The sequence below is a fragment of the Physeter macrocephalus genome, chromosome 11 (assembly GCF_002837175.3).
Source record: "Physeter macrocephalus isolate SW-GA chromosome 11, ASM283717v5, whole genome shotgun sequence".
Lineage (NCBI taxonomy): Eukaryota > Metazoa > Chordata > Mammalia > Artiodactyla > Physeteridae > Physeter > Physeter macrocephalus.
This window is the reverse complement of record NC_041224.1, coordinates 51,894,997-51,919,698: the sequence shown is the minus strand read 5'-3', so window position 1 is coordinate 51,919,698 and position 24,702 is coordinate 51,894,997. Positions and strand designations below refer to the sequence as shown.

Here is a 24,702-nt window from a genome sequence, read left to right as displayed (position 1 = left end):
TTCCCGGACCGGGGCACGAACCCGTGTCCCCTACATCGGCAGGCGGACTCGTAACCACTGAGCCACCAGGGAAGCCCGAGATACAATCTTAAATGTAATTTTTGGTGATCACCTTGGCAATGTAAAACACGATTTTGGTTTTCTTCCAGTTGAAATTAAAGAGAAGATGCCATTTGCCTTTAACCACTGGAATTAACTATAAAAAATACTGTGCAACACTAAACATGCCACAAGATGGTCTAATAGCTAGAAAATCAAAACATTTGTTCACAGCACCACCAAAAGAAAATAGTAATAAGCACAGGGTATATGCAATGTCATATTTTCATGTAACTGTGTCCTAAGATTGGATCTTTTAAGAAAGAAAAAAAAATCTTGAGATTCTGCCATCCTTATAGACATCTCATTGTAAGTGGACACTACTGATGATTTTAGAACTTCTGACTGAATTTTTGAGCTTACTAATGTTGGAGCAAAACTATAATAATTCATTTTTCGGGGCTTCCCTTGTGGCGCAGTGGTTGAGGCCGCTGAGCCTGCGCGTCCAGAGCCTGTGCTCCGCAGTGGGAGGGGCCGCGGAGGTGAGAGGCCCGCGTACCGCAAAAAAAAAAAAAAAAAAAGAATACGCCTGCCAATGTAGGGGACATGGGTTCGAGCCCTGGTCCGGGAAGATCCCACATGCTGCGGAACAACTAAGCCCACGCGCCACAACTACTGAGCCTGCGCTCTAGAGCCTGCGAGCCACAACTGCTGAGCCCACGTGCCACAACTACTGAAGCCCACGCGCCTAGAGCACGTGTTCCGCAACAAGAGAAGCCACCACAATGAGAAGCCCGCGCACAACGAAGAGTATTCCCCGTTCACCGCCAGCAAGGAGACCCAGCACAGCGAAAAATAAAAATAAATAAAATAAATAAATTTTTAAAAACTGTAATAATTCATTTTTCAAAACGAGAATTAAAGAAGCATATGGTAATAAATTGTAAAAAAAGTACACAGTAAAAAGAAGTAGGAATTCCAAATTATTATTAGTATTAATAGTATTAATACTTATATTTTTAATTCAGCCTCCTGAAGCAGGATGCCAAATAGATGAAGACTAATTAGATGTCATTGAAACGTTCTAATTCATGAAATACAAGTTTTTTTTTTCTTATTTGTCACATGAATATGTCTTGGAAGTAGATGGTGGTAATAGTTGCATAGCACTGTGAATTTACTAAATGCCACTGAATTGTTTACTTTTATTTATTTAGTTAGTTTTAAATATTTTCCAGCTTTATTGAAATATAATCAACATATAACATTGTGTAAGTTTAAGGTGTATACATGTTGATTTGATATACATATATTGCAAAATGCTTACCAGTATTATTAACTATAGTCGGCATGTTGTACATTAGATCCCCAGAACTTGTTCATCTTACAACTGGAAGTTTGTTCCCTTTGACCAACATCTCCCCATTTCCCCCACTTCCCAGCCCGTGGTAACCACCATTTTACTCTCTGTTTCTTTAAGTTTGGCTTTTTTAGATTCCACATATAAACGAGATCACACAGTATTTGTCTTCTCTGACTTATTTCTCTTAGCATAATGCCTTCCAGGTTCATCCCTGATGGCAAGATTTCCTTCTTTCTCATGGCTGAATAATATTCCACAGTATCTATATACCACATCTTTAGCCATTCCTCCATAGAGGGACACTTAGGTTGTTTCCATATTGTAGCTATTGTGAATAATGTTGCAATGAGTATGGGAGTATAGATTTCTCTTCAAGATCTTGATTTCACTTCCTTCGGTTTTATACCCAGAAGTGGGGTTGCTGGATCATATGGTAGTTCTTCTTCTTTTTTTAAATATTTATTTATTTATTTGGCTACACTGGGTCTTAGTTGCAGCACACGGGATCTTCCTTGCTGCATGTGGGATCTTCGCTGCAGCATGTGAGATCTTTAGTTGGCATGGGGGATCTAGTTCCCTGACCAGGGATTGAACCAGGGCCCCCTGCATTGGGAGCATGGAGTCTTAGCCACTGGACCACCAGAGAAGTCCCTCATATGGTAGTACTATTTTTAATTTTTTGAGGAACCTCCATGCTGTTTTCTGTAATGCTGCACCAATTTACATTCCTACCAGCAATGCACAAGGGTTTCCCTTTCTCCACATCCTTGTCAACACGTATCTCTTGTCTTTTTGACGATAACCTTTCTAACAGCATGGCAATATCTCACTGTGGTTTTGATTCACATTTCCCTGATGATTAGTGGTACTGAGCATCTGTTCATGTACCTATTGGCCATTTGGATGTCTTCTTTGAAAAAATGTCTTTTAAGTTCTTCTGCCCATTTTCAAATTGGATTGTCTGCTTTTTAGCCATTGAGTTGTAAGAGTTCCTTATATATTTTAGTTACTAACCCTTTCTCAGAGATACAATTTGCAAATATTTTCCCTCATTCTGAAGGTTGCCTTTTCATTTTGTTGATTCTTTCTTCTGCCATGCCAAAGGTTTTTAGTTTGAGGTAGGCCCACTTATTTATTTTTGCTTTTGTTGCTTGTGTTTTTGGTGTCGCATACAAAAATAATTGCCAAGACCAACATCAAGCTTTCCCGTTTCCTTCTAGGAGTCTTCTGGTTTCAGGTCTTATGTTTAAGTCTTTAATCCATGGAATACTAGTTTAAAGAATCAAAGGGAGTTACTGAGAAATCAAATAGTAGCTTCAAAGAAGTTGGGGTGAAGGAGATTCCACAGTTCTGTTCAGAGATGGAACAGAGAGAGTGGTAAATAGGACATTTTTCGGGCTAGAGATTCCGTACCCTGTGGTTGAGGCGGCATGCTTTCAGAATGGCTAAGGCCTGATCTGTGTCACAAATTTGTAAAGCGATCAGAAAGATATGACAGGCTGTGTTTCTGCTGGAAGATCTTTACATTTAGGTTCTGATTGTTGGCGGCTGTCTCCGATGTAATTACCGCTTGTTTGCACTTGGCTTTTTTGGTGGGGGACTTTGCTTTTGTTTACTTAGTAGACGTCGTGCACCCTGAGAGGCAAAAAAAGAAGTAACCAAAATGTCCATTCCCTGTGAAGTTAAGAAGTGAACAGCTGCCCCTTGACTCTCCCATTTTAACCCAAGAGACAGTACTCATCGGCTCTAAAAACCAGCCCTGTGCGGTCCACAGATTTGCGCTCCGGTCCGGGGGCGGAACCCCAGGAAACCCCGCCTCCCAAGCCCAATCCCCGCTCTCCGCCTGCGGACAGGAAGCAGCGGCTGGCCTAGCAGCCCGGGAACCAGCCGCAGCGCGCATGCGCGCGCCCCTGGGGCACCTGGGGGAGGGGGAGGGCGGGAGGAAGGGGTGCGGCTCCGCCTGCTGGTTGGGCGCTCGCGTGTCACGTGGCAAGGAAGGAGGCGGAGGTACCGGGCTCGGTGGGAGGGAGGTAGAGAAGAGGGAAGGAGCGAGGGAAGGAAAGCGGGGAAGGGAGGAAGGAAACGAACGAGGGGGAGGGAGGTCCCTGTTTTGGAGGTGCTGGGAGCTTTGCCGGCCCCTGAAGTGGGGCGGGAGGGAGGTGCTTCGCCGTTTCTCCTGCCGGGGGTGGTCCCGGCTCCCCGTGGAGGCTCCGGACCAAGCCTCTTCAGCTTCTCCCTCCGGATCGATGTGCTGCTGTTAACCCGTGAGGAGGAGGCGGTGGCAGCGGCAGCGGAAGATGGTGTTTCTGAGAGTGTTAATTCTGCTCCTCTCCTGGGCGGCGGGACTGGGAGGTGAGGCACGACCCCGAGCGCCGGGGGCGCGGTGAGCACGGCAGACCGCGCAGCGGCAGCGGCGGCCGGGCCGAGCGGAGCCCAGTCGCTCCGTGCGGCTGGCGCGTCAGTCAGCCCGGCCGGCCGGCGGCGCCACTCGGGCGCGCAGCGCTCCCCGCTCCCTATTGTCCCCCGCGCCCCGACTGCGTTCCCTTCCGTGGCGGGCCGAGGAGGCTCCGAGCCTTCGGCGAGGCCTTTCCCGCCCCCTGCCGCCCCAGCAGCAGGGGAGCCTGGGGTCGCCTGCCTGAGAAGCAAAGTCGAGATCCAGGTCGCCAGGCGAGAGCGGGTGGCGCTCAGGCCGGCGGCACCATCCCTCCAGCCTGCTCGACGGGCGCCGGGGCGGGCAACTGCCGCGGGACCCCCGGTCTTGCCATCGTGGTCCCGCGCTCACCCTCCTCACCCTTCCGCCCCCAGCTTCTGCCTAGTGGCGAATTCTGGAGTCCGCTCCGTCGCGGAGAACCGCCGCGCAGGCTCGTGGGAAGTTGCGATTGTATTGTTCTTTACCGGGCGCGGCGATCCAGACCGACCCGGTTCTGAAGAGGGGCCGCCCGTGGAGGGGTAACTGTGGTCGTCTGCTGGTCTGAGCCGGGCGGCTACCGCTCTCCAGAGTGCCCCGCCTCTGTCCGGGTGTTCGGAGAGAGATAGCGGTAGGGTGTGTTTATGTTCAGGGGAAACATTTTGTTGCCCAGGGGAAAGGTTTTGGTGGGGAGAAAGATAAGCCGTTTTCGGGATGTTCACTGATCTGTAGGCTGGATTGCGTCTTTTAGAGGGACGGTCCTTCGGTGACCCAACTTGAAGAGTTTTCTTAAACTCTCAGGTGGAGTAGACATATAGTGTAATTAGTGGATTGTCAAAACAGTGGCAACCCTCCACCCCCCACGTTGGCGTTAAGTGTGCTAAAAGCATATAATTTCTTGATTACTACAGTTTTGAAGAAGATTTTCATTTCCAGTGTATCCCAGGACCAGCTGCATCATTTTGTTGTTGTGTAAAGTGCTTTATTTTAGGTTAACTTTTTGACTTCCTCCATAGTATACTTAAAGACCTTAAAATATGTTTAAAGGAATTGGATTGGAAATTTTTCCGGAGTGCTTTGGATTAGTATAGACAAATTTGATAATTTAGAAAATATCTGAATATTTCATGTAGTGGATTGTGTTTGTTCTTTTCTTTGTAACTTTGACTGCAGAGCCAAGCATATTTTTGTCCTGTCTTCTACTTGGTCTGAGGATGATACTTTGTAGGTAGACTTCTATTGTAGTTTGTAGTGTTCATTTGCTAGCGAAACAGATTAGGAGCTTCTAGTAGATGTTTAGTGTGAAATATCTGTGCTGGATACCCCGTATAAGGGCTTTTGTTTTTACATTTGTATTTATGTCCTAAATGTGGCTTACAAGAAATTTCTGTTTTCACTTTTTGTTAGACACCGGTTTCTAATGAGGTAGTAAAAAGTAAGGCGTCCACGTGAGGCAGTTTAAACTCCTGATGAGCAGTAGTCTATAAAATGTCCTTTGCTTTTAAAGAGTGAAACAGTAAGAATAGAAACTGGTGTATTCTGATGATCGAAGAAAAAGTATAAATTAACAGCATAATCTTTGTGGGCTAAGGCCCTTTTTAAACAAAAATTTTGTAAATCTGGAGTCATTTATAAAGTACCATTTCGCGTTAAACATTGGTTAAAAGGCTACTTAGTTTTTGATGTTGGTTTTAAGCAGAACTTTTTCAAAAAGACACTAAGAAATCTTTCATTTAAAAATTAGCATCAAGATTGTAGCTTTTGGGTGCATGGAGATACTTGTGATTTAATTGTAATATATAATATTTTTATCTACAAATCTGAGCTTTTATGGTCAAGTTTGTAAGAAGTTTTTATGAGGATGATAGAATAGAATACATTCAGATTCTTTTATGAGAGAATGATATGTTTGTCTCGACTAGAAGAAGCTGTAGTGGAAATATGGATTTAACTTTATTAAAGTATAAGTCGTTTTTAGGTACTTAATTATCCTTTTTAGTTGCTTTCCCCTATCCGATTCGTCAGTCACTGTTTTGCATTAGTTTTTTCTTGCTCTTAGTGTGTTGGTGGGAAGCTGGAAAAGAATGTGTTTAGAATCATAAAACTAAACTTTTCTAAAGTTGTCTATTTCTTGCATATGTCCCAGCCTATGCTGTATTTGTAGGAAGATACCATAAATTTTCTAGAGTTTAGTAAGTGTCTATGTAGACATGACTCAAATATATACATAAAAATACTTCATTTTATGCAACCACATTAGAAATTTATTAGAACTATTCTGATTAAATATAGCCCAAAGAATCTTTATGTATGTGTGAATTATACTTTTTAACACAAATATGTTGGTGAGTTGATGTTTTTTCTTTCTCCTCTTTTAAAAAAATTAATTGGTGTGTTTGAGAGGTCCACAGGTATTTTAGCTGTAGCAGTAAATTCAATCCCATGTTTTGGTTTAATGAAATCATACTTTAAATGAACTTTAGAGTATGACATATTTTTGTGTTTTTTTTTTTGATGGAGGCACGGCTCGTGGGGATCTAAGTTCCCTGATAACTAGGGATCGAACTTGGGCCCTCGGCAGTGAGAGTGCGGAGTCTTAACCACTGGACTTCCAGGGAATTCCGACATGTTTTTTATATTAAAAAATCTGGTGTAAATGCTTTACTTTGTAGCATGCATTATAAAGAAATAAGCTTTCTGGAAGTTTGGTCAAAAGTATTAAAAGTATCAAAGTTTAAGCTTAAACTATTTCTCTCACTTTTACCAGCAAGTAAGGGCCTATGAAATTAATAAAGGGGACAGACTTCTTGTCTTTATCTTTTTTTTAAAAATAAATTTATTTATTTTTATTTTTATTTATTTTGGGCTGCGTTGGGTCTTCGTTGCTGCGTGCGGGCTTTCCCTAGTTGCGGCGAGCGGGGGCTGCTCTTCATTGCGGTGCACGGTCTTCTCCTTGCGGTGGCTTCTCTTGTTGCTGAGCACGGGCTCTAGGCACACGGGCTTCAGTAGTTGCAGCACATGGGCTCAGTAGTTGTGGCTCGTGGGCTCTAGAGTGCAGGCTCAGTAGTTGTGGCACACGGGCTTAGTTGCTCCACGGCATGTGGGATCTTCTCACAATAGGGCTCGAACCCATGTCCCCTACATTGGTAGGCGGATTCTTAACCACTGCGCCACCAGGGAGGTCCTGTCTTTATCTTTAAGGAGCTCTGACTCTTCATCTTTTCAACCTGAGGTTGATAATCCAGTTAGCTGTATCATCTTGAGAAGGCCCATTTCAAGCCATCCCCTACATTAGCAGTATCTTTTCTGTGTGTGTACAGGACCTCTCTGAGTAGCAGGGTTTGAGGGAACTGGGCATGGCAAGCGCCTGTCTTTTCTGATCTCCCTTTTATAACTTGTTTAAGATCTTCAAAGGTGTTTATTATCGGCAGGCGGACGCGCAACCACTGCGCCACCAGGGAAGCCCTATTATCTAATATTTTAAAAATTATCTTACAGACTTGCAGGGTGGAGCAGGGAGAGTAAAGGGACATTTCTGTGATGTCTGTTGCGTATCTGATATTGTGTTAGAAGTTTCGCTTTTCAACATATATGAGAGAGTGGTGGTATTTTACATTTGAAGAAACAGGCTTGAAGAAATAATTTTTCTGGCATCATCCACCTGCTAAGTGGTGAATTAGATATTCAAACCCAAGCCACTTTGACCTCAAAGCCTGGGCGTTTTACCCATTACCCCCTCATACCTTTTAAAAAATAATTAATTAATTAATTTTTGCCTGCATTGGGTCTTTGTTGCTGCGCATGGGCTTTCTCTAGTTGCAGAGAGCGAGGGCTATCTTCATTGCGGTGTGCAGACTTCTCATTGAGATGGCTTCTCTTGTTGCGGAGCATGGGCTCTAGGTGCGCTGGCTTCAGTAGTTGTGGCACACAGGCTCAGTAGTTGTGGCACACGGGCTTAGTTGCTCCGCAGCATGCGGGATCTTCCTGACCAGGGCTCAAACCAGTGTCCCCTGTATTGGCAGGCGGATTCTTAACCGCTGTGCCACCAGGGAAACTCCTGTGTCCCTTTTAAATGGGCTGAATTTAATCTTAAATGATTGAGGGTTAGTATAAGAACAGCTTACAGTTTTGGGCTAAACTTGGTTTAGCTGTCAATTTTTGTACTTGGAAAAGGGAGCAATACTAAGGATAAATGGAAAAACTGGAATAATCCTGACAGTTAGATTCCTATGAGGGCAGTAACACTGCTGTCTAGCAGTGTGAAGGCTTTGTCTTAGGACTAGTGGGGTGGGGACAGTCCTGTCCTAGCTAGGTTGCAGGAAATAGCAGTACTGAGAATAGTTCTCAGGGGGTGTAGACTCTCTTTGATGTTGGGTGAATTCATTCTGAAGCCACTACAATTCCAACTAAACAATGTGAGAACATGTACAGTAAGAACATTGCTGTTTAGTCACCAGTGTTTATTGTATGTCTGTGGCTAGTAGGAGTCATGACGGCACAGTGTTGAGTGATAAGAGAAGAAAAAACATTGAGTTTGTCAGAGTAGACAGAAATGCCAAGATATAAAAATAGAGTTCCAATTATGTATTGTAGCTGCAGTTGAAAGGAGGATTTATTAAGCTGGAGGGACATCAGCCAGTTGGGGAGAGCTTTTTGAGATAGAAGAGAATGGCTTATAGTATAGTAAGATGCATGTAGGCTTACTTGCCTGGAATGGAGAGTCTATGGCAGGAAATAAGGAGAAATGCTAACTGGGCCATAATGACTGGGACTCTCATTATTCATATAATAGGCCATGATAACTATGAAGAAGAGTATTGTGGAATTTTGGTTGACTGAGCAGTTGGGATATGATACAATAAGGAATAAATTAGCTGCTTGATGAACTGGGTGATTTGAGTCCTGGGTTAGGGTAGTGATTGTAGAAACAAATACGGGTACAACAAGAAATCATTTGGAAGAAAAACTGGTAAAACTTGGCAAATGTTTAATGTGAAGGTATCACAATTTATTGAGGGCTCACTCTGTGTTGAGTTTGGATCTTAGAGGCTGTTGCATTGGAGAGAGTGTAGTTTTATAAAGCTTTGAGGACCTCAGCCTTTGAAGTTGAAAGTGTCTAAGGTCTTGAATCTAGATTGAAGGTTATAGGTTGGGATGTGTGTCAGAGTTGAATTTTATCCTACTTGCAAACTAATACTTTTGTTGGGCATTGGTTAAAACTTTGTACAATTCTTTAGTAATCTGTGGTTAGTCACTTGGGAAGCATTGTTCCTGACAGTTGGGAGATAGAAGTTTGGTGAATTTGAGGTGGAGGGGAGAAGTTAAAGGTACATTAAAGAGTATATTTTTACCTTACAAGTATATATTTACTGTCCTTCAGTTGGAATTAGGCTCTTCAGTTCAAGAATATGTTTGATACTGTTGATTATATGTGAATTGTGACACAAATTGGGGAAAAGAATGTGACTTCTGCGTTTGAGGCAAATGTACATACACGATTTGTGGAGCAGAATTTTCTTTCCGTTTATTTTTGCTTGCATTAATGATTGCAGGAGATATATATGTACGCATATCTTTTGAACAACTTTGAACTTTGGATTTAGTTTTCAAAAGAATACAGATAGAATCCTATACTTACGAATTGGGTGGAACATTAATTTGCTTCTTTTTTCCTAAGAATTAAGTGGGGTAAGTTTGTAAAAATGCTGAAGAGATTGTAAAGTGCTGTGCAAATATTGTTAAAAATATGTTGTTTCCAGGCCTAATTTCATTTGGAATCTATTAGTTACAAAATATAGATAAATAAATGTATTTTTAGAAGTTGAAATACTAGAACATCATTATCAAACATTAACAAATAGAATTTGAGAAATCCATAATTCCTTCTCGAACACAGTTCTATCACTTATTAATCATTCAGTCTTTTAAAATGCCTGTTATTATGAATTTACATCTTAGTATTTATGTGGTTTGTAGCTTTTAAAAAATTAATGTGTAGTTAAAATGTATACACAAGCAGACACTGAAATATTTATAAGTAGTCTGGAGATAGTTTTGGTTGTCACAGCTTGAGGGATGCTTGCTAGCATCTAGTGGGTAGAAGCCAGAGATGCTGTGAAACATCTTTTACAATGCATACGGCAGCCCCCATACAGCAAAGAATTATCGGGCCAAAATGTCTCTAGGGCCGAGGCTGAGAAACTCTGCTCTAGCAGAAATTTGCCATCTTTGTCCTCTTATCTTTTTTATTGTTGTTATTTCTGATAGCTTACTGTCTTGATTACTCAAGTCACATAAACTCCCCATATTCTTATCCTATTGAAGCCTTCCTCTTCCAGTGTTCTGTGCACTACAGTTAGGAAAAAAATTTTTTTCCAGCGTTGCCCATTCTTCATCTTTGAGTTTGCATTTGGGAAGAAAATCTGATTCTCTTAATTTATAATAGTGATTGAATGACTGATAGCCCATAAGGATTATCTAAAAACCAAACCAAACCAGTGTCTTGTTAACCCAGAAGAGCCATGGATTAGCAGGATTTTAGTTTCTGTAGAAAGATACTTTGAGGCACTTAACCAGTAGCTTACTCTGCAAATCTCTCTTCAGAATTAATTCTACTCTTCAACTTTTCACAATTTATTTTCTTCAAAATTTTAACTCATAAGTACTCAAAAACTTTCTTGTCTTTTTCATAACTCCATCCCTCCCTCCCCTTATTGTCATTGGTAGCACCTTTGGCAGAATTGTTTTATTTACACATCAGATTTCCTGGAAGGAGGCAGAGGCAGATGGTTTGGGGTACAATATGGGAGAAGGGTGAGGTGCTGAGAGTAGGTTTAGGATAAAATGCAAAGTGTGGGGTAAATATATATCAACATTGCAGTGGTGGCTGGAGCCATTTTGTGTGTGTGTGTGTGTGTGTGTGTGTGTATGTGTGGCGGACTGAAAGTCAAAGTCCCTTGTCTGTACTTATGTTTGCATTTACTTGAAATGGTGTAAAGGCATTTCAAATCAGCACAGAAATCTAAATTATGTACCTATTCCACTTTTGGATTTTTAAGTTGTATTTCATAAGTGGTTGAAGTTTAATACATTTGGTAGGTTTTCACTATTGATGTTTTATGTCCTTTGTGATAGATTTAGTTTACAATTTATAGTTTATAATTTCACTTTGAGCCAGCTAACTTTACTATTTTTAATTCTTAGAGACTAGCTTATCTGAAAAAGTGGCTATGTTGGAATATGCTTATAATTGTAGGCATACTCTCCTATTTTGAGCTTTCACTTGTAACTCTTAGGTGTAGATATTTGTAGAAAATGCTTTGACTGGTTTCTAGTGAAGAAATAGATACTGTGGCTTAAGTTTGAAGTCACAATTTAGAAGTAACTTTTCCAAGACTGCAGTTAAGGCACTTAAGTATATTACTGAAATATAGGACACTATAGTTCCTGGAAGTCTACCTTTGTCATACAAGAGAACAGCTTTGTTAATGGTATTTAGTGCTTCAAGATCAGAGTGAATACATATCAAATATAAGAAGCATTGGTCAACCCAGTGTGATGCCTAAGACACAGTTGATGACTCAAGTTCCTTAGGAAGGAAATACACTTTAAAATTGTGGAAAAATGCTCTTGGTTCCTAATTTTAAAATTACACAAGTGAAAAGTCTGTAGAAAACAACTTGATTACAACTAATTTTTCTGACGAATGGAAGTGTGCCAGCCTTAGCTTATTCTTACACATCCTCTCATTTATTGTAATTGAGTTTTTCTGTAAATAGGGAGATGTGTAATGTCAAAAGATTTTTGCAGATTTCCTTCCCCCATCCTTAAGACTGTACTATCAACTTTCTTTGATATTAATAAGAAAACAAGTTTATTTCTTACATAATATTGCTCTCCCACAAAAAGGTGTTATCCACCATCAGTAAGATATACTCTGTTTTTTCCCCCTGATGTTAATGAAATTTTCATTCTGTGTTTTTTTGCCCTACTCTTATATTTAATTTAGATTGGAACAGAAGATTGTATGTTTGGGATTCAGGAGTTAGGAAGGAAGCTTTTGTTTGCAAGCATTCCTGAGAAATAAGATGCTGCCTACCCATGGAATATGGGAAATAATCATAATGGTTAGCATTTATGGCATAGTTACTATATTCCAGGTATGATTCTTAAAGTATAATGAGGTTGTTAGATTCTGCCTTTGTACGAAGATTGGGTCATTTTGCCATCAGAGCATAATTTAGGCTCTTTGTACTTACACAGTATTTGAGCCATTTGACTTCTGGTCAGTCAAGTTCTTTGAAAGGTTTTTTGTTTTTCTTCTTTTTTTTTTGACATTAGATAATGTTTACAGTTAAGACAGGAGAAGCACCTTAGAGAACATTTTATGCATAATACCATTTCAGTTTTGTCACAGATAAATTTATACATGTATTCATCTTTTAAAAGCTTGAGGACAGATACTAAATCTCTTGATGGTGAGATATAGGTTATATCTTTTAGAAAAGTATCTATTACAAAACTTTTGTGATACAGAAAAAGAAAAAAACATTTTTTAAAGTTGGATTACCTTTAGTAAATACCAGTATCCTGGTGACTTTGAAAACAGTCACAGGAAATAAAATACTGTTCTCAAATTGTGAAAAGGGAGAGAGCGCCTTAAGATCTCCAGTGGCAAGGAGACTGAGTTATGTTTTTTCTGCTTAGAACCTGCTGGCCATTTTTTTTCTGCTATTCTTGCATTGTAGGTGATTTTTTTTTTTTTTGGTGTTGCTTTACTTTTTTAGTTTTTTTTTTTGAAAATTAATTATATGTTTTCTGCATCTTATATAGGTCCAGTCCAATTATTCTTCTACCAATTTTACACATAGGCATTTGCTTGATATACTGTTCAATTTTTCCTAACTTTTTATCTTAAAAATGTATGTATTTTCTGAAAGGTTGGAAGTATATATAGTCCAGTTAACATTTATATACCTTTAACCTAAGTTTATTAGTGGTTATCTTTCACCACATTTGCTTTATTGCTCTTTATATGTATTCTTTTTCTGTTCTGAACCCCTAAAGTAAGTTGGTACCCTTAAATACTTAAGTATGCATCTCATAAGGTTAAGGACATTGTCCTTACATAACCAAGAAGATTTTTTTTTATTTTTTAAGTGTTCAGATTTCCCATGGAGCTTGTAGGTACTAAGTACCATGTGAGTTATTATATGTTTTGTGAAGGCCAGATTTCTGGCAACTACAACTAAGGACTAGAAAGTAAAACACTGTTGGTATGCTTTTATGTATAGGTAAAAAAGAGTAATAGTAGAGAAAGGAGACATTGACAGAATAACTACACTGCAGGATGGAGCTATTTTATGTAGGAACAATGGCACAATAACATAATAGCCTAGAGGTTATCATATCATTATGACCTCTTAGGTTAAAGATGTTAATAAGGGTGAGCCTGGCTCAAGAAGATGTTAAAGTAGAGGGAAAAAAAAATCAGTAATGGTTCAAAAGGAAAGATATTAGGCACATAGATAAACCCCAATTATCTAGAAATTTTCCTCAGTGGAACCTGTCATTTTCCTTTGATGTCAGATTACTAACATCTTACTGTACTCTAGGTTAAATGTACTTTATTTTCATCATTGTCTAGTAACAGATCTGTTTCTCCATTGTTAAGGACTTTACATGATGAGAACGTCTTCAGTGAGTATTCTATTCTTTATCAGAAGGGAGAAAAGGAGTTAAAGATTGCCGTCCATTGAGTCCTTCCTGTTACCTTCCCTGTCATTCATGTTGCCCTGCTTGGGTAATATATCAGTGATAAAAGAAGCTCCAGTTCTGTATTCAGGGGCAGCAACAGAACATTAACATTAGTTTTTTTGCATTGTTTGTTGTTGTTTTGTTTTTTACTCCTAGACTTGTAGGCTATGATTCCTTTTGTACAGATCTATTTCATCTAAATAAAGGATTTAAATTAGAGGAAGAAAATAGTAGTCTGTTGTGGGCCACAAATCACATGTTAATTTAAATGGCAACAGACCTTTGGAAGAAGAAGTTTCTGTGCTGGTACTTACTTATTGTGTTAAATAACCCCTAATATGATGATGACCCCTATATTTGTATCTCCAGCCCAGGACTCTCTCTTGAATTCTAGACTCCTGTATCCCAGCTACATCTCCAGCTAGATGTCTGGTGGGCATCTGAAACTTAACATGTCCAAAACCAGACCTCTGATTCCTCTTACCCCAGTCTTTTTTCCTGTAGTCTTTCCCATCTCAGTAAATGGGAGCTCCATTCTTCAGTTGCTTAGGCAGAAAACTTTGAGTTATCCTTGATTCCTCTTTTCACTTACACCCTGCATGCAAATCCTGTCAGCTTCTCCTTTAGAGTATATGCAAATTTTGACAACTTCTCATTAGCTCCACTGCTACCGCATCCATCTCACTTTAATTACCGTAAAACCTGCTAACTCTTCTCCCTGTTCTCTTGTTCTCCCAGTCTCTTCTCAACATAGCAGTCAATGTGATTGTGTTGAAAAGCTGCTTTGGTCAAAACCATCCGCTGGTACATTGTATACTTTAAAATGGTTAAAATGGTGAGGTTTATGTTCTGTGAATTGTACCTCAACAAAAAAGTAATAGCAAAATAAATAAAAAATTTAAAAACCCATTCAGTGGCTTAATATTTTAAGTAAAATCCAATGTCCTTGTAGTGGCTTCTGAGGTCCTACCTGAGGTACATATATGCTTATTCTCCCTACCTCCTGCCCCCAGTCCTTCCCCACTGTTCATTTCTGCATCAGCCACACAGAGCTCTTTAAAAATTGCCAGGCTTGCTCCTGTCTCAGGGATTTTGCACTTGCTGATCCTTTTACATGGAACAGTTTCCCCCTTAGATTGCTGTATTATCTACCCTCTTTCTTTTTTATTTTTTAAGTTAAAAAAAATTACATGGTGGTGAAATACACGTAAAATTTACCAGCTTAACCATTTTTAGCTGTGTGGTTCAGTAGTATTTAAGTGCATTCACATTGTTGTACTTTGCTCTCTTTCTAACTCTTTACTGAAATATTATGAAGTCTTCTGATTACCTTGTATAAATACATACATATAATACAAACCCCTTCCTTGGCATTCTCTATCCACTCACCCCGTGTTAACACTCTTTTAGCCATCCGAAGTTATTTACTTATTCACAGGGAACTCTATTCATTATCCTGTGATAACCCATAATGGAAGAGAATATGAAAAAATATATACGTGTAACTGAGTCACTTTGCTGTACGGAAGAAATTAACATACCATTGTAAATAAAATATCCTTCAATAAAATAAAAAAATTGATTATGCGCCAAAGAAATGAAATTATTTACTTGTTTGTCTTATTGTCTGCCTTCCTTCTCTAGAATAAAGTTTCCTAAGGTCAGTAATTTTGTTTTGTTAGCTGCTATACTCCCAGCATCTAAAACAATGCCCATATAGTATATAGTGCATATAGTAAGTGCCCATTATATGTGCTGAGTGAATAGATGAATGATTACTGAACTAGATTATTTCACTTTTTATGAATTACATAAGAATTCCAATTTTCTAAGAGTATGTCTGGAAAAAAAGCCTTCAAAGCTTATAATTAATCTTTTTTACTTTAATTGACTTTAAAATGGAATGAAAATACCATTTTTGTTAGTGTATTGGTTTTGCTCATTATTTTTATATGCCCAGTTAATTAAAAGAATTAGGTAGGGGCTTCCCTGGTGGCGCAGTGGTTGAGAGTCCGCCTGCCGATGCAGGGGACGCGGGTTCGTGCCCCGGTCCGGGAGGATCCCACATGCCGCGGAGTGGCTGGGCCCGTGAGCCATGGCCGCTGGGCCTGTGCGTCCGGAGCCTGTGCTCCGCAGCGGGAGAGGCCACAGCGGTGAGAGGCCCGCGTACCGCAAAAAAAAAAAAAAAAAAAAAGAATTAGGTAGGTTGCATGGGTTAAAATATTCTTTATAGAAACCAAGTTGCTTTTACTCAACTACTGTGTGTTCCTGTTAAAAAATATTATTAAAGCACTTAGCACTTGTCATTCACTGCAAAAATTAGACTAAAAGGGGAAATGTAGAATGTCTTCATTGTTATCTGATTTTACTCAATAAAACTTGTAAACTTTGCTATATTCCTAAGATGAAACTTTAAAAAACCCATTTTCATTTTAGGGTAAATTTAGAATCACAGAATGTTTGAGCTAGAAGGAAGTTTTGGGAACTTCCCTGGTGGGGCAGTGGTTAAGAATCCACCTGCCAATGCAGGGGACACAGGTTCGAGCCCTGGTCTGGGAAGATCCCACATGCCGCGGAGCAACTAAGCCCGTGTGCCACAACTACTAAGCCTGTGCTCTAGAGCCTGTGAGCCACAACTACCAAGCCCTCATGCCACAACTGGTGAAGCCCACGCTCCTAGAGCCCGTGCTGCACAACAAGAGAAGCCACTGCAACGAGAAGCCTGTGTACCACAACGCGGAATAACCCCCACTTGCCACAACTAGAGGAAGACCGTGCGCAGCAACAAAGACCCAATGCAGCCAAAAATAAATAAATAAATAAATAAATAAATGTATAAAAAAGGAAGTTTTGTAGTCTTGGGTGGGTCGCTTAACCTTTCTGTGCCTTATCTTAAGATTAATTGTACTTGCCCTGCAAAGTTGTTATGAGGGTGAAATGAGATAATACATTCATTAATTAATTTAGCCATAATTTACTGAATTCTTACCTGTTATGTACTGTACACTATTCTAAGCCCCTTTACATATATTAAGTAATTTAATCCATATAAAAACACTGTTAGGTATAGGTATTGCTATTTCACTTATTTTACAGACAGGGAAAATGAGGCACAGAGAGGTAGGTAACTTGTCCAAGATCACTCAACCAGTAAGTGGCACGGTTGGGATTGTAACACGTGACTTATAAATAAAGATAATGCTTGCTAAACTGTTGAAACATAAAGTAAGATATGTTGACCATATACTTCCACGGTTATTGAAAAACTTCATTACGGAAAGGATATAACATTTTTAACTGTGCAGAAAGTCATGCAAAATGGTGATGAAAGCCGCATAGGTAGTTGCAGAGACAAATACCTGAAATGCACTCATAGCATCAGTAGAAGATTAAAAAAACACTTACCTAGCGAATAGATCTATAATAATTTTAATTTTAAGAAGTAGCACTTCGCAAATACTAGACCTGTTAGAAATTCTGATACTTCTTGGATGAGTATCATAGATCACATTTTCTGATGATTGATTTATGGCTTTCTTATCAACAAGGTATAGGCTGCTTTCTTTATAAATTCAAATGAAAAAGGAAATTTCCATGAAATGTTGAGTGGATTCATTAATTCTTACAGCAAACATTTACTGAGCACCTGTTTTCTTACTCTGTTCTAGGTAATGAGGGTACATCATTGAACAAATCAAAGTCCTTGTTCTCATGGAACTTCTGGTAGAGGGATATGTCAATAAAAAATAATATGAAGAGCAGGATATTAGAATGAGTATGATTGGGACATAAGCTTTTAGATAGGGTGATCAGATAAAGCTTCTGAAGAAATTTTGTAGATATCTGAATATAGTGTGCCAACCCTGCTTTGGGAAGATGTTCCAGGCAGAGGGACGATAAGGAGACTAATGTGGCTGTAATACACAGAGTAAGGGGAGAGTGGTAGAAGATAAGGTGAGACCGGTATGGAAGTGGAGTGGCGGAATACAGCCCTTTATGAGGATCATCTTTAGCGTTATCAGCCATGGTTATGACTTTTTTTTTTTAGATTATAAATCATGATGAAGGCTGTGGAGGGGGAACAGCGAGTGAGGGGGGTGGGTGAGGGGTGGAAGATTTTGAGCAGAAGAGTGACACAATGTAACTTTATTTGAACATTATTACTCTGACTGCTGTGTGAAAAATAGACTCTGGGGGGCAAGAGTGGAAGCTAAGAGGCCAGTTATTTGCAATGGTTTTTGATTGTCTAGAACCTTTTGAACCTTGCTTTGTTTGGCACATTTTCAGCCTTATGAATTTCATCTCCTTAATTTAGATTCCCCAGCCTTTCATTTGCATCTAGGACACAGGCATGTAAACTAGTCTTCTGAACTAGGCTCCTCTAATCAGAAGCATCACTGGAGACCTGGATTCTGAACTGAGCAGACATGTATGCTTGCTGAAGTTTTGCCAATAGTGTGCATCTTTCAGACTGTTAGGACAGATTTTTCCCTAGTTGTTTTAAGGTTGTGTTTCTGGTACAAAAGTGGGATTGGAGAGGCAGGACAGTGTTGGTGTTTTTCACAAGATATTTTTGGGGTAATTATGGTGTGTACTGCTGCTGCTGGGGATACCTGGATAATCTTAAGGAAGATAAAATGGGGAGGGTTCCAATATTATTGTCAAGTAGTAGAATATTACTTCAAGTAATAGACTCTTGTATCAGAAGTATGGGAATGCTTTCGTGTTTATGGAAAAATCTGTAAGTTCTGGGTCAGGTTTCCTGTGTAGGATTTGCATGTTGGGATCACTGGTTGTCATTTACTCTTTTATATCCTCCAACTTTTACTATTTATGTCTGTCCTGTTAACAAAAATATAGTTACTTATGAATAATGAGCCATTATAGGATGCTTAATAGTTTCTTGGAGGTGAGTAGAATGTTGATTTTATTTATTTTCCTGAAGGGAGGACAAGCTGGACTATTTTGAATTGTCTTTGTTTTAGATTCTGGATTTTTTTTTTTTTTTTTTTGAAAAAGTGTATAACTTAGAGAAGAGTAAAAGAAAGGCCAAATACCCATATGCTTACCACTTTGACTCACCATTTTTCTTTACAAAAAATTTAATTAGCTTTATTGAGGTATAATTTCCATACAATAAAATTCAACAGTTAATTTTGAGAAAGGTATATAGTTGTTTAACCACCACCACCATAATAATAATAATAATAATATAGAACATTTACACTAATCAGTAAAGTTCCCTTGTGCTCTTTGCAGTAAATTCAGAATCCTTCTGATTTCCCTTTTGATTTCTTCTTTGACCCTAGGGCTATTTAGAAGTGTGTTAAGTTCCCAATATTTGGCAATTTTTCCAAGTATCTCCTACTGATTTAATTGCACTGTAGTCAGAAAACATACTCTCTGACTTCAGTCTTTTAAAATTTATGTAAACATGCTTTATGGCTTAGAATTAAGGTCTATCTTGGTGAATACTCCATGTGCCTGTGAAAAGAATATATACTCTATTGTTGGGTGGACTATTTTGTAAACGTTAATCAGGTCAAGTTGTTTGATAGTGTTCAGTCCTTATTTTTTGTCTACTTGTTCAGTGAGGAGTGTTTATGATTTCCAACTATAATTTACAGATTTGTCTACTTTCAGTTCTGTCAGCATTTTTAATTTTTGAAAAATTGTCCTCCTCGTTCTTTTTTAAAAAAATATATTTATTTAGGCTGTGACAGGTCTTAGTTGTGGCACGCGGGATCTTCGTTGAGGCATGTGGGATCTCCAGCCGCAGCATGCGGGATTTTTTTTCCTTTTTTTTCTTGGTTGCGGCATGCGAACTCTTAGTGGCGGCATGCAGGCGGGATCTAGTTCCCCAACCAGGGATTGAACCTGGGCTCCCTGCACTGGGAGAGGGGAGTCCTACCCACTGGACCACTGGGGAAGTCCCCCGTCAGCTCTTTCTTCACATACTTTAAGCTCTGTTATGTGATGCACATTTGGGATTGTTATGTTCTTTCGATGGGTTATGAAATGTCCTTTTTAAAAAAATTTATTTATTTAATTTATTTATTTTTGGCTAAATTGGGTCTTCATTGCTGCATGCGGGCTTTCTCTAGTCGTGGAGAGTGGGGACTACTCTTCGTTGTGGTGCGTGGGCTTCTCACTGCGGTGGCTTCTCGTTGCGGAGCATGGGCTCTAGGTGCACGGGCTTCAGTAGTTGTGGCACGCAGGCTCAGTAGTTGTGGCTCACAGGCTCTAGAGTGTAGTTGTGGCACATGGGCTTAGTTGCTCCGCGGCATGTGGGATCTTCCTGGACCGGGGCTCGAACCCATGCCCCCTGCACTGGCAGGCAGATTCTTAACCACTGCACCACCAGGGAAGCCCCTGAAATGTCTTTTTTTAATCCCTCTTTTTTTTTATTCCTTTGGTTTGTTTGTTTTAAAGTTTACTTTGATAATACTGTAGGCTCTCCAGCTTTCTTGGATTAGGGTTTGGATGGTATAACTTTCCCCATTCTTTTTACTTTAACTCATCTTTATTTTTGTTAAAGTATCTTTTAGACAGCATGTATTAACATTTTCTTTCTTGAAAAATAAGAAAATGACTTTCATTTAATGATGGTTAAATCATTAACTTTTAATGTAATTATTGATAAGACTGAGTTTAAAACTACCATCTTACTGTTTGTTTTCTGTTAGTTCTATCTGTTCATAGTCCTTTTTACCCCTCTTTTTCTATATTCTTTGGGATTAATTTGCTTTAAAAAATGATTTCATTTTATCTCTGATATTGGCTTATGTGATATACCTGCTTAGTATATATTTTTAGAGGTTGTTCCTAGGGTGTACAGTATACACCTGTAACTTATCAATGTATACCTTTAAATAAAACACCACTTCATTTATAGTGTACTTTCATTTCTCCTCTCCTCCATTGTGTTGTATTATCATACCTTTTAATTCTATGTGTATCATAAATGCCATAGTACATTGTGTTTCTTGAACACAATCACTTAATTTTGAAAGAGATTAAAGAATGAGAGAAGAAATCTTTTTTATTTTCTCATTATAGTCATTGTTCCTGTGTCGACACAGGTTTGTGTCAACACAGGTTTGTGTCAACACAGGTTTGTGTCAACACAGGTTTCCAGCTGGTATATTCTTTCTGCCTGAAAAACTTCCTTTAACATTTCTTGTAATGCAGGTCTACTGGTGATAATTGTCACCTTTGATGTCTGAAAAAGGGTTCATTTTACCTTTTTTTTGGTTCATCTTCATTTATGAAAGATATTTTTACTGGGTATGGAATCTTAGGTTGACAGTTTTTTTTTTGTAGTACTTTAAACATGTTGCTGAATTATCTTCTGTCTTATGTAGTTATGCTGTCATTTATACCTTTGCTCCTCTGTATGTAATGTGTCTTTTTCTGTAGCTCCTTTGGTCCTAACCCACCAGCTGATTTTAAGGGTTTTTTTGTCACTAGTTTTCAGCTGTTAGCCCATGATAACTTTTAATTTCTTTGTATGTTAATTCCATCATCTCTATAGTTTCTGTTTTTAATATCTGATTTTTTTTCTCCAGTAATAAGAGAAAAAGACATATTCCTGATTCTTTACGTGCATGGTAATTTTTGATTGGATGCAGATCATTCTTGATTTTTACTTTTTTGTGTGTGTTTGATTTTGTCTCGCCTTTAAACACTGTCAGATTTTTTTTGGTGTTCAATTAAACTACTTGGAATCAGTTGAGTCCTTTGGAAGATGGCCTTTAAGCTTTGTTAGAGTGGATCCCAAACAGCCGTTAGTCTCTGGCTAATTTTGCCCCGCAAATAAGGTGATGTTTTCCTGAGGGCTCTACCCAATGCTCTGTATATTACAGGTCTTTCTTATCTGGATGGTGGGAATATGAACACTTCCCAGCCCTATCGATATAAGCTTTTAAGATTGTTCTGCTTACTCTTTTTGTGGTTTATTTTTTTGGCCTGGGATAGTTGATTCTCTCACATGATCAGATATGAATCTGCCAAACATGTAAGGGGACCCTTCTTTAGATCTCTGAGATCCTTTTCTGTTAGCTTCCTTTTCTTTGGCACTCTGACCCACAAATTCTAAATGCCTGGCCTCTCAGAACTCAGGTACGTGGCCCCTCAATTCAGCAAGACCAGCAGGCTCTGTTTGGGTTCCTCTACCCTGCATATTGACCTGAAACTGCCTCTGGGTAGTTAAGTTGGGCCAATTGTAGATCTTATCTCATTTGTTTATCCTCCAATGTATTTTGTCAAGTTTTCTGAATGTTTATGGTGGTAGGTTAAATTTAGTTCCTCTTACTCCATTATAGTCAGAAGTGGAAACTGATAGCAGTTTGTGTCCTTTTTCTTTTTGTCCCACTCTGAATCACTTCAGTGAAAATTATGCATGTCATTTTACTCTTAAGTACTTCAAAGTACATCTCTCCAAATTCAGATTATTCTCCTACTATATTACCACAGTGTTGTTGTATTGAAGAAAATTAACAAGAATTCCTTAATATCATCTAAGACTGATTGATTCCAGTTTGTCCCGGATTGTTTCTAAGTGTTTTTTGTTTCCTTTCTCAGTTGGGTTTTTTTCTCTTTTGCTTTTTTTTTTTTTTTGGCGGTACGTGCGGGCCTCTCACCGCACCGCGGCATGTGGGATCTTCCTGGACCGGGGCATGAGCCTGTGTCCCCTGCATTGGCAGGCGGACTCTCAACCACTGTGCCACCAGGGAAGCCTGCTTTTTTTTTTTTCATTATTTTTGCTCTGGTATGTTTCAACATGTTCATGGTTGTGTGGCTCTTCTTTGTTCTGTCGTTTTTTTTCTGTGATAGAATTTGTGTTTTACCTACTTTTCTGCAGTCAGGACTCATGACCATATACAACCTTTTTGAGAATTCCAGGGTTCTGTTCTCTTGAGATTTTTTTAAAAAGTGAATTGTGTGGCTTATGAGGGTTAGGGGCAGCGTCTGGAGTTCAGTGTGCTATGCTTTGACACTTTCTCATTAGAGTATTCTGTTTATTTCCTTGGCTGCTGCTTTGAAAGATTATACCATTAGGTTATACCCAGTGTTGTTTTAGTACACTGGTTCTCTTGAAAACAAGAAAAAAAAAATCCTCTGATTTGTATCCATTTCTAATTTCAGTAGCATGAATACTCTACGCATGGCTGATTTCAAGCTACCAACATGTCACTGAACACAGTTGGGAAGAGAATTGGCACTCATGAGTCCATATCAGCTAGCTCTATCACACACTGGTTATATCCATTTCTTACTTGGTTTTAGTTCTTGAGGATTTTTTTTTTTTAATGTGGGAGGGTGGGCTGCTTTTTATAGTTGTTTTTTCCCATGGTTCTCCCATTGTTTCATTAAGTATTGGAGGGAGAAACTACATAATACAGTTTCATTTAATACATTTTTTATTTTTGGCTGCACCATGTGGATTGTGGGATCTTAGCTCCCCGACCAGGGATTGAACCCAGGCCCCAGCAGTTAAAGTGCTGAGTCCTAACCACTGGACCACCAGGGAATTCCCTCATTTAATACTTTTCTTCAATAATTTTTAAAGTATTACCATGACCATATCATAAATACTGATATTTAGGCACAGTTAACAAAGAAACATAGGTCTTATGTAGAAGCTGATACTGAAGTGGACTTGTTAACTGTATGTCCCTGGGTAGCGTTTTTAACTTTCCCATTTAAACCCTGTGAATCATGTTTTATCTCAATTATAAAGATTCTGAAAGTCATTACTCAGGTCCTTTGTAAGTGAAGGTAAACATTATGTTGCTTCATAAAATTCCTTTGTGTGTGGGACCGAGAAGAGATGACTTTGTTTAATAACTCTCCCAGAAGTGTTACATCCATGCAAATAATTGAGCCGTTATCACATGTGCTTCACCAGAACAGCCATAGTTACTGTTTTAAGTTATCAGAAGTGGCAAAATGCTTTATCTGCATTGTGACTTAAAAAGTTGACTTTTTGGTGCTGAAAAAGGAGTGGAAGCAGTAACTCTGCAAAGCTGAGTTTGTACTATGACTACTCAGTCCACTTAAAAGAAATACAATTCAGTATCCTACTTTGATTTTGAAAATGAAAGACCTACCCCAAAGTTCTCATAGTACAACTTCCCCATTCTTGATTTTTTCTTGATATTTTATCTTGTGTGAGGTATTTTTAAAAAGCCACATATAAGAAAAAAAAAGCCACATATAAACTCAAAGATATTTTTAAGGAATGTGGAAGATGCATTGGTACAATATATAATTCCATTATTGAGTCCTGATTTTTAGAAGTTCCATACTGGGAGGTTTTATTTTCTCTTATACCTTGGGTTCACTATATTTTTTATGCTAGTTGTAAGATAGCTTTGGATTCTAGTTTCAGACTCCATTTTTGTCACCTCTCTTGAGAACAGTGCATTCAAGAGTATGGTGAAGTGACTCAGTATTTTATTTTATTTTATTATTATTATTTTTTAGGAGTCTATTTTATTTTATTTTTGAATTTTATTTATTTTTTTTATAAAGCAGGTTCTTATTAGTCATTCATTTTATACACATCAGTGTATACATGTCAATCCCAATCGCCCAATTCATCCACCACCATCCCCACTCCCTGCCGCTTTCCCCCCTTGGTGTCCATACGTTTGCTCTTTACATCTGTGTCTCAATATCTGTCCTGCAAACCAGTTCATCTGTACCATTTTTCTAGGTTCCATATATATGTGTTAATATACGATATGTGTTTTTCTCTTTCTGACTTCACTCCTGTATGAAAGTCTCTAGATCCATCCACGTCTCTACAAATGACTCAATTTTGTTCCTTTTTATGGCTGAGTAATATTCCATTGTGTATATGTACCACATCTTTATCCATTCGTCTGTCGATCGGCATTTAGGTTGCTTCCATGACCTGGCTATTGTAAATAGTGCTTCAGTGAACATTGGGGTGCATGTGTCTTTTTGAATTAATGGTTTTCTCTGGTATATGCCCAGCAGTGGGATTGCTGGGTCATATGGTAATTCTATTTTTAGGTTTTTTTTTTTTTTATTTTTTTATTTTTTTTATTTTTTTAACATCTTTATTGGAGTATAACTGTTTTACAATAGTGTGTTAGTTTCTCCTTTA

The 24,702-nt window shown here is 38.9% G+C and overlaps 1 protein-coding gene across 3 annotated transcripts in view; it reads left to right on the top strand.

Moving 5' to 3' along the window:
* Positions 1-3,450: 3,450 nt before the first annotated feature.
* Positions 3,451-24,702, top strand: part of ADAM10 (ADAM metallopeptidase domain 10) — a 111,370-nt gene continuing 90,118 nt past the window's right edge. For 2 of the 3 annotated variants that reach the window (XM_007115884.4, XM_007115883.4), the window contains exon 1: positions 3,451-3,754. In XM_007115884.4, the coding sequence (XP_007115946.1) occupies positions 3,700-3,754 (55 nt within the window). In that variant the 5' untranslated portion in view covers positions 3,451-3,699. The remainder of the gene's footprint in view (positions 3,755-24,702) is intronic. The other variant, XM_007115885.4, reaches the window with a different exon arrangement.